This window comes from Temnothorax longispinosus, chromosome 5 (assembly GCF_030848805.1).
Source record: "Temnothorax longispinosus isolate EJ_2023e chromosome 5, Tlon_JGU_v1, whole genome shotgun sequence".
In the NCBI taxonomy this organism is placed as follows: Eukaryota; Metazoa; Arthropoda; class Insecta; order Hymenoptera; family Formicidae; genus Temnothorax; species Temnothorax longispinosus.
Genome location: NC_092362.1, coordinates 6,979,430 through 6,989,501, shown reverse-complemented (window position 1 = coordinate 6,989,501; position 10,072 = coordinate 6,979,430). Strand labels below are relative to the sequence as shown.

Genomic DNA, 10,072 nt, shown 5'->3' with positions numbered 1-10,072 from the left:
CCTGTGCTTCACAGATCGTCCGCTAGCCGCGAAGCGCTGCGATCGTATATATAAGGTCGCCCTCTGCCAGCACTTTCCCCACGGGAGTGCACGAGAGTGCAGCCTGCGGCTGCCGTTCGCGATCCGCATTGATCCGCATGAGAACCTGGCGGCCGATCAAGTGCCAACCATGATTGGTCAATCTGCTCAACGACAAATGCGATTGGTCAGTTTCAATGGAATAATCGGTCGATTGACTGCTCCGATTGTGAAGAAGGCTTGAGGCAACTCGTCGCGCCTGCGCTCTTCCCTTCTCATCGCTCCCTCTCTCTTCTTCCTCCTTCCCCTCGCTTTCTCTCTCGCGTGGTCCGTGGTCGCGTAAATTTTCGTGGGTCCTTCGTGGAGATGCGTCGAACGGCGGTCTGGTGCGTCTGGCTCGCGCGATCCCGGCGTTAAAGGTGTCGCGTGTCGTCCCACCGTCGTCGCGCGGATAATCATCGTGAATTTCACGTTAGCACGCGGCGCCGATGATAATTTTCGCGCGTGCCGGCTTTCGTTGAGAGAGAGAGACAGAGCGACGGAGAAAGAGGGAGGGAGAGAGTGTGGCGCGACGGGCTTCTCCATGTAACCCGCCGTAACCACGTGCTTGAAAATCCTGTCGGCCGTTACGGCCGGATCGACTTCGCGCGTAAGTATATTTTCGTCCGAGGCGCGATCGGGCGCGCGCTCGACGCCCGGAGCACCGAGATCCTCGTCGCCGGGGAACGGTACGTCGTCGTTTCACCACGCTGAAATACGCGATTGCTTGCAGAGCGCGCGATAAGGCGTCGAGAATATTCCGTCGTCGCGTCCGAACGGAGGCATGCCGAAATGACGGAGTTCGTGGACGGCTGGTTCCTGGGGCACACCCTGGGCGAGGGTGCCTACGGCGAGTACGTAGTCCTCCTTTCTTCTCCTTTGTTTGAACCTGACGGCGATCCACGCCCGCGTCCGCATTATTCGTCCTCGGCAGATAATTCGGCCGTGACTCACGAGATCCATTGTTCCCATTGTTCGGGACGCACGTTGAGAGACTCGCTTCGTTACTGATTTCAAGGCTTTGATTGATTTCGCGCTACCTCCACGTGTGATTTTTCATAGACAAGTTTTCTTTTATATTTAGGAAAATATATTAATTAAGGAAAATAATAAAATGTACATTTTACTCCAATTTTGATTATAATTTGATACTGTTTGCGCAGGGTTAAACTAGTTGTAAATAAATCTACAGGCGAAGCCGTTGCTATGAAAATGGTTGACATTGAGAAACATCCGGACGCGAGGCAAACAGTTCGAAAGGAAACCGCTATTCATCGTATGTTGTCGAATCCAAATATTATACAGTATTTTGGAAAACGCAGCGAACCCAACATGGAATATATATTTTTGGAATATGCCTCGGGCGGAGAGTTATTTGATAGAATTGGTAAGATTATACTGGAATTTATAGAACGATACAGAAACATGTGGGAGAGATAGTAAAAGGTGCGGAATTAAATTTCGAGCTCTTTACAGAACCTGATATCGGTATGCCGATGTGGGAAGCGCAAAAGTATTTTAGACAATTGATTTCTGGAGTAGAGTATCTGCATAGTCGCGGAGTTGCGCACAGAGATCTCAAGCCAGAGAATTTGCTTCTCGATAACAATGATAATTTAAAGATAAGTGACTTTGGCTTAGCAACGATATACCGTATGCAGGGTAAAGAGCGTCTTTTGGAGAAGAAATGCGGAACTCTGCCTTATGTCGCACCGGAGGTGCTGGTAAGGGCGTATAACGCAGAACCTGCGGATGTATGGTCTTGTGGAATTATTCTCGTGGCTTTGTTGGCTGGAGGTAAATGTTCTCCCTCCCCTTATAAAACTGCATACATAAATTATTGCTTTAATATTTTTGGTAAATGTATGCGGTCTATTTGTTAATTTTACTCCACATTAGAACTTGCGTTTGCCAGTTAAAAAACTGCAAACAAATTGCCTAACATGTACAAGTCAATGTGCCGTTTGATTTGAAATTTATTGAAACATCTAATGCCTGACTTGCATTCCTTAGTTTTTAACTGGTCCATGTCTGAAATATAGAACTGCCATGGGACCAACCCCTGGCAGCATGTCCCGAATATGTCGCGTGGAAAGATGGGAAATATATGTCTCTTACACCGTGGAAAAAAGTGGACAATTCGTCATTATCGTTAATAAGAAAGATTCTTATGGAGTCGCCGTTGGCAAGATACAAAATGTCGGACATTAAGCAACACAGGTGGTTTGTCACAAGTTTTGGCAAAGGTAAAACGGCGTTTTAGACTGATACTTTTAAAAACATGGGTTCAATATCTAGTATAGATATCCTCTTTCTTTTTTTTTCTTAATATCCATAGAAGATTAACATTGGAGGCGCCCAGATAGTGTTTACTTAGTCAGGTACTGAGTGACTCTGAGTATTAATAAGATTACTCAAGGGAACTCGGTACCTAATTTAGTGGATACTGCATACGACGAATTCTTATTGTTTTTTTTTTGCTACATGAGTGCTTTGTTAATGTTAATTAGGATTAGGAAGCTTTCCCACAGCGTAGAGTTTTGTGATCATCAAAGCTCTTGCCTTTTCTTTGGTAATACAGCTCTATGAGTTTAATTAAGTATCATAAAGCTAGATTACCAAAGCAGAGCGCATTGGCACATACTTCCGACGTAACGCGTACGAATTTTAGCTAAGTTTTACGTATAATTATATAGTAATGGTTGGCTAAGTGATAGAAACCGTGTTTTGTGCAAAATCTTGTATTTCCATAAGTATTATATTTTACAGATATGAAGTATTTGTGATTTACAGGTGATGAAGTAGATGGACGGAATCGTTTGAATCAGGCAGAGGATGAAAATCTAAGAAATGTGTGCTTGTCACAACCCGAATTTCCCGGGATGGAGAACGATGCGATTCAATTTAATTTAGGCAATCGTCCAACGTTTTCATTTTCCCAACCCGCTCACGTGGAAGATCTTTTGTTAGGTACACAATTACAGGCGTTTACACAACCCAGTCAGGTATAACATCTTTTACTAAATAAATTTTGAATTAACGTACAATTATCTCGAAAAAATATTTCTACAACTTTATATGTTTTCCTTCCAGCAAAACTCCTTTCAAAGATTGGTTCGCCGAATGACTAGATTCTTTGTTAAAATAGAATGCGAGGAAACTGTAAAGAGACTAATAAGATATTGCGAGAAAGAGAAATACGCTTATCGCGTTAATGAGTCTGGCGTGGTAAGACGCTCTATATAATATAAAAAATGAAAAAGCACATGGTGATATAAAGTGATATATCAGTATTGAAAATTTATAGCATATATCATATGCACTATAAATTTTCACTACTGGTAGTGAACTTTGCGATGCAGTCATTATTATATGTTTGCAGGTGACGATATTGACCATGGATCGACGCAAAATGTCTCTGGTTTTTAAAGTGAATTTTATAGAAATGGACGGAAATATATTGGTTGATTTCCGTTTGTCCAAAGGTTGCGGTTTGGAATTCAAAAGAGCGTTCATTAAAGTCAGATGCGCGATGGAAGATGTTATTCTGAAGAGTTCGGCAGTATATTCAAAAAATTAATAACTGTGACAGAGACTCATACATGTAGGAATACGTAATTTGTAATTTTGTAATATATTTTTGTAACATTTTATAATATTAAAAATCCTTGTCTTATATCAGGTTTTTAAATAATTCCATAGTGACGTAGTGATGTATTAGATGTCGGTTTGTCTCCGTTTTATCCTAGGTCCTAGATAGATTCTCTATTAGTGTTACGAGGATCGCGAATGTACGATGGAATGTTAGTGTCGAGTGCCCACATTCGTTGACTCGCGGAAAAGGAGAAAAAAAAAATAAAGTGTGTGTGGCACACTGACATTGTCCAGTCAATGTATACACCATGAGTAGGTTCTGAAATGATAATTGTACTGAAAAATCTATATTTAACGTGAACTATAGATATTTAGTACATTTCGAATGAAATAAATCATTTTAAAGTAACAGCTTCATAAGCAGTGATCTGTTATCAATGATAGAAATTTTATAATGCGTCAAAATCGATGCCGACTCGCATAGTAATAATTTTCTTTTTTTATTCTCCAAAGACGGTATCTAAAATTCCATTTTATATTTAAGGTAGTTTTAAATCAAGTTTTAATTGATTGTAAAATTCTACCTAATAAAACTATTGTGTGTCGAGATCATTATTGAAAATCTTAAATATAAGATTGAATTATGAATACCTCCCCTAAGTAGACATTTTGAGTGCTTTTAATAAAAAAAAAAAAAAAAAAAAACGCAAATACATACTCCATCATGTATTTGGCGCATTTAAAATTTGAAAATAAAAAAACAGAAGACTTCAATTATAGAAAAGATCATTCTAGCCAATCGCGACATTTCTACAATAAAGTTTCTACCGGAAGATATTCGCCTCATGTCCAATCTGATTTCCGTAATTTTTTACGTCTAGATTTCCGATCTCAGTAGCACGATATGTTTATGATCGAGGCCAGGCATCGCGCGCCGCAGCGTCATCTCCGCGACAAGCTAGTAACCCGCAATACGAGTGTTCGACGCCTGCGCGTGCGGTCGTTTCAGCGACGCTGTGTCTGTTGGTGAGAGCAGCGACACTCCGCGGTCCTCGTTTAATTCCGTGCCGAGCGTTTTGTCAATTTCATCGAAATGGATCCAGTAAAAATGTCCATGCAGCAGCACAGCAGAAAACGCGTCTGCTACTATTACGACAGTAAGTTATCGAGGGGAAACCACCGCACTTTGTGATCCCGCGAAAAACGCCGCACGCACACACACGCGCGTGGGGGGAGAAGCTTGTAAAATGTGTTTGCGCCGTTCGCGCTTACCGCGTCTATTTTGCATGCTCCAGCTCGGCATCCGGCGGCGTATCGGCCCGTCCGCGGCCCGTCAACGTCAAACACGTCGAGGCACGATCGTTCTACCACGTTACATCGTCCCTCGCATGCTCCCCGACGTAGATAATACGATTTTTGTCACGTTAAGACGAGAGATTCTCAGCCGCGGTTACGTGCGATCGTAGACAAGCTTGGGCAAGAGCAAGAGCGTCGGCCATTGCTATATATATGCACAGCCACCGTATACTTGAGCACCTTTGACGTTATCGAATCAATATCTCTCTTACTACAAATAACACATTTTGTAATCTACCTATTCTTGACGACGGCGGCTGATAATCGAGGAATTCGATGTCTCGACAGAACTTATGTAGGAATGGGGATCACATGTAATGGGACTTTGACGTTCTCCAAGTCACGAATTTTCAAATATTTGTTGCCATATGTGGCAATAATTATACGCCCTGCGCTTAGAACTGTAACTCTTCTCAACCGTGAGACGATGTTTTGTCACGAAAAAACCGAAACTGACAGCTTGAACTTCAGACGGCGATAGGTTAGGTTATGAGCAATATAGTAGGATTTTAGGAGATTATTGACTAATGCGAACTGCAAGAGGTCATTTCTCGAATATAATTCACCCTTGTCGAAGATAATTTTCCCTGAAAACGGTATTTCGGCGAACGCCGTGGAAGATGATACAGTTTTTGCATAGGTTATCGCGAGAGATTCTCAGGTGTGCTCCGGCACATCGTAGTTCGTCAGCCGACTCGCGTCATTCGATGATAGCCAAATATTTCGCGTCTATTGAATATCACGTTGGCTCATTTACGCACGTGCCCTCTTAATTTGTCTAGGTGATATTGGAAATTACTATTACGGCCAAGGACATCCTATGAAGCCACATCGCATAAGGATGACGCACAATTTACTTTTGAACTATGGTCTTTATAGGAAGATGGAGATATACGTGAGTACTCGTTGGAGATTTTTAAGCTTCCGAAAAGCTATATTTTAATACTTCGCTGAATATAGTAGAATATTGTAATCTAATTGTATTTTATTATTGGTTAGCGGCCTCATAAAGCCACAGCAGACGAGATGACGAAATTTCACAGTGACGAATATATTAGATTTCTGAGATCTATAAGGCCAGATAACATGTCGGAGTACAACAAGCAAATGCAACGATGTAAGATATCGATGGAAGAATTGAATAAGCTGGATATAATATCGAAGTCGAAAATATTCATTAATCTTTCCTTTTGCATTCAGTTAATGTAGGAGAAGACTGTCCTGTTTTCGACGGTCTGTATGAGTTTTGTCAATTATCAGCCGGCGGATCAGTAGCCGCCGCTGTAAAGCTTAATAAACAAGCTTCTGAAATCTGTATTAATTGGGGCGGCGGATTACACCATGCAAAAAAAAGTGAAGCCTCCGGCTTTTGCTACGTGAATGATATTGTGCTTGGAATATTGGAATTGCTCAAGTATCATCAGAGAGTCTTGTACATCGATATTGATGTTCATCACGGCGACGGTGTAGAGGAGGCTTTTTATACGACAGACAGAGTAATGACAGTTTCGTTCCACAAGTATGGCGAGTATTTTCCTGGAACTGGAGATCTTCGTGATATCGGGGCAGGCAAGGTAAAAAAATTGTCAGAACATAGTAATTATTTATATTCGTAATGCTATTAGCATTAAATTACATGGTTTCTTCTTATTGTTAACAGGGAAAATACTATGCGGTCAACATACCTTTGAGAGATGGCATGGACGATGAGAGCTATGAGTCGATCTTTGTCCCTATTATCTCGAAAGTGATGGAAACGTTTCAACCTTCTGCTGTTGTTCTGCAATGTGGGGCTGATTCATTGACAGGTAAGACCTGTCAAAAGAAGCTATTATATTACGATGAAATGTTTGAGAACTTTTAAATATAAATCCTAACCAATACAGGCGATCGATTGGGATGTTTTAATTTAACCGTGAGGGGTCATGGCAAATGCGTAGAGTTCGTGAAAAAATATAATTTGCCTTTCTTGATGGTTGGAGGTGGTGGTTACACCATCAGGAACGTGTCCAGATGTTGGACATACGAAACATCGGTAGCTCTTGGATGTGAGATCGCTAATGAGCTTCCTTATAATGATTATTTTGAATATTTTGGCCCAGACTTCAAATTACATATTAGTCCATCAAACATGGCGAATCAAAACACTCCTGAATATCTGGACAAAATAAAGTAAACATTCTTACATTACTACGTTTAGTTTTGTGTGGCATCATGTAAGTAAGCTAATCCGTAATTGCGTTTATTCGTAGAACGAGACTGTTCGAAAATTTAAGAATGCTACCTCATGCCCCTGGCGTACAAGTCCAGGCAATACCAGAGGATGGAGCGGTTATTGAAGATTCGGAAGCTGAAGAAAAGGCAAATCCGGATGATAGATTGCCTCAGCGCGACCTAGATAAAAGAATGCAACATGAAAACGAATATAGTGATAGTGAAGACGAAGGCGAAGGTGGGCGAAGAGACAATAGATCGTACAAGGTATGTGATCTTTATTATAACAGTATAATATTTGATGCACAATGTAAAAATTTAGAAAAATACGGACGTTTAAATAGATATTCTTATCTTGGTCTTCTTTTTCATGTTAATCTAGGGATCTAGGAAGCGCCCTCGTTTGGAAAAAGGTCAGGAGGCCATGGATACTGATGTAAAGAAAGAAGATGATATAAAGGCGGAACCAAAAGGTATTAAATCACATCCTATGCAATTAACGGTAGGGAAAAAGAATGTGATAATTATTTGAATCTCTTATTTAGAAAACGAAAAGGACGAAAAAATGAACCCCACGAATGAGGAGGCGAAGAAAGATGGCGGGGCGAATCCCTGATAGACGATTGCCCCGGAGCATCTGAGAAAATGGAGAAGTTCTTATTTAAATTAAGTAACAAATAAGTTTAAATAATTTAAATAATGGCAGCACACACAGTGCATAGATGTCTGCTGCCTCTACCTCGCGCGCGCCCTATAATTCGAAATTATTATGTTTTTATCAAAAATCTTGTGAAAAATGTTTAGACGTCTAGAAATATCGGATTTATTCGTGGAGTGTCATCCTCATTGAAATTGACACGTATGAGCGTGTACGTAGTTTACAGTACCCTGTAATTTTAATCATAGACGGTTAGGAATTTCGAAGCGTATCTCTGAGTGTTTTAAAATGTCTTTTTTTTCCCCGGGAGGTGAAAGTACCGCACAAAACCGATTAAAAATATCCATGTTTGCGAAATGGTGTTTCGATCGATTCGTCAGAATTTTATAAAAATCTGACCGTGATTCTTTTTATACATATTTGTTTATTATAGCGTATCACTTCAACTTGTAGTGTCTCAATTTTCGTACGAGAGATCATGAATAGATCGTGACTGTGTTTCAGGACTTTTTATATAAGTACTTCAAGGATTTTTACAAACACGTACACACACATCCACAATTAGTCCAAGATTAAATCATAAAATATTGACGATCGATTTAGAACATTAACGAGATTTAAGACTACATTTCGATATTTACTGTCAGCAACTGTCGTAAAATATAGAAAAATATAGATTTTCAGTACTGACAGTGAATATCGGAATGCAGCCTATATCGCCCGAATGCTGCTGCAATCAAACTCATGTGAGATACATAGGATACATATGTAAACATACGTCGGCCGCATGCATTTTGTTTGCGCGATCGGCGCGTACGTCTTCTTACCCATTCGTGATTGATCGAACCACTCGATAGAGACCTACACAATTTATACTAAGGAAGGGATAGAACTATCTCTTAAGCAACTGCTCTTGAAAAATCGTGCGTTGATGAATCTGTTCGCTTCCTATTCTTGTACATAATACGCAAATTAATCTTAAAGGAAATTAATCCTTGCATGCAATAACAATACTGTAATCATAATGATATCCTTTATGAAGGAATGTAAAATACATGTCTTACATTACTCGAAAAATTAGCAAATGTTCCTTTGGCTACCCCTTGGGTTTGTCTGATGAATTGCAGTGAATGTTATTATTAGCTTGTAACATAGAGAGCAAAAGTTACAGGAAGTATCTGTAGCTTGACAAAATTTAAAGCTTACATATGTTTCATTCTATTGGACTTTATAGGAAGAACTTGTTACAAGTTAATTTCCACGTTCTGATTAGGTAAACTAGAGAGGTATCTAAGAAAGGAATGAATATCCTGATATTTTTGAGTAATGTATACGCAGGAGAGAAACACAAAATGAGGTCAGAAAGGAAATGCGGTAAAGCTAGGGCAGTTGAGGATTTATGTAATCAATTTCAAGTGTAATTGTAGAATTTTAAACGTATACTAGACAAGACTTATCTTAATTTATATATAGATATAAAAAAAGATATGAAAATTTATTCATGTGACATCCGGATTGATCTCTGCGAGAGATGAATTCAAGATCGCGGTGTCGTTCCAAGGATCGAACCTGCGGCGATCTTGGCGTGTAACAAAGATTTCATAAAATCTGCGTTCAAGCTGCATTCTCACGTATTTCCAGATTTTCGTATGCGAGAGCAATAATTGCGTATTTCCAACCTTATGTACATAAAATTTGTCCTCTTTTCTTTTCTTTGCGATGCCAGAGTACTCGATCAAGTCGGAGCGGCGGCCGTGATCGATTTTACTTGTAATAATCTGTAACATGCGATGATTGATTGACATCATATACAAAGGCAAATTCAAAAGGATTATCGCGTTATGTCTCGTGTACGTCAATTCGAGATATAGATCAAGTATTAGATATTTAATGTCCACGCATAAGAGTACACATATGGACGTTTTTAAATATTTATAATAAAAAAAAATAAAGAAATCTATATATGTAATTCTGTGGGATTTAAGTGTTCTTGGAAATTTAAATAGAACTAGAGAGGTTCTGAGGAACTCTCTCTAATGGAAATATTTTGCTGATAGTACTGTGAAATCGAAATGAAAAGTGAAATGAAAGTTGGTGAAAAATTATATTTCAAAATGGATTATAATTTTCCTTATATGAAATGTAATGTAGTACTGTGAAATATGAAGAAAGTTAAAAAGTAATAACAAACTT

At 39.5% G+C, this 10,072-nt stretch overlaps 2 protein-coding genes across 3 annotated transcripts; both read left to right on the top strand.

Moving 5' to 3' along the window:
• The first annotated feature begins 324 nt into the window (after positions 1-324).
• LOC139813319 (serine/threonine-protein kinase grp) lies at positions 325-4,356 on the top strand. 2 transcript variants are annotated; one of them, XM_071778771.1, is made up of 8 exons: positions 325-667; positions 791-911; positions 1,221-1,444; positions 1,534-1,854; positions 2,100-2,303; positions 2,851-3,062; positions 3,151-3,285; positions 3,440-4,356. In XM_071778771.1, the coding sequence occupies exons 2-8, from the start codon at positions 850-852 to the stop codon at positions 3,635-3,637; spliced, it is 1,356 nt and encodes a 451-aa protein (XP_071634872.1). In that variant the 5' UTR covers positions 325-667; positions 791-849; the 3' UTR covers positions 3,638-4,356. The 2 variants fall into 2 exon arrangements, with proteins under 2 accessions (XP_071634872.1, XP_071634873.1); XM_071778772.1 differs by lacking the exon at positions 325-667 and having other exon boundaries at positions 785-911; positions 1,250-1,444.
• A 146-nt stretch (positions 4,357-4,502) lies between these two features.
• Positions 4,503-9,977, top strand: Hdac1 (histone deacetylase 1). Its single transcript, XM_071778770.1, has 9 exons — positions 4,503-4,808; positions 5,790-5,902; positions 6,007-6,124; positions 6,208-6,581; positions 6,668-6,815; positions 6,894-7,179; positions 7,260-7,488; positions 7,604-7,694; positions 7,767-9,977. The coding sequence occupies exons 1-9, from the start codon at positions 4,745-4,747 to the stop codon at positions 7,835-7,837; spliced, it is 1,494 nt and encodes a 497-aa protein (XP_071634871.1). The 5' UTR covers positions 4,503-4,744; the 3' UTR covers positions 7,838-9,977.
• Positions 9,978-10,072: the final 95 nt, after the last annotated feature.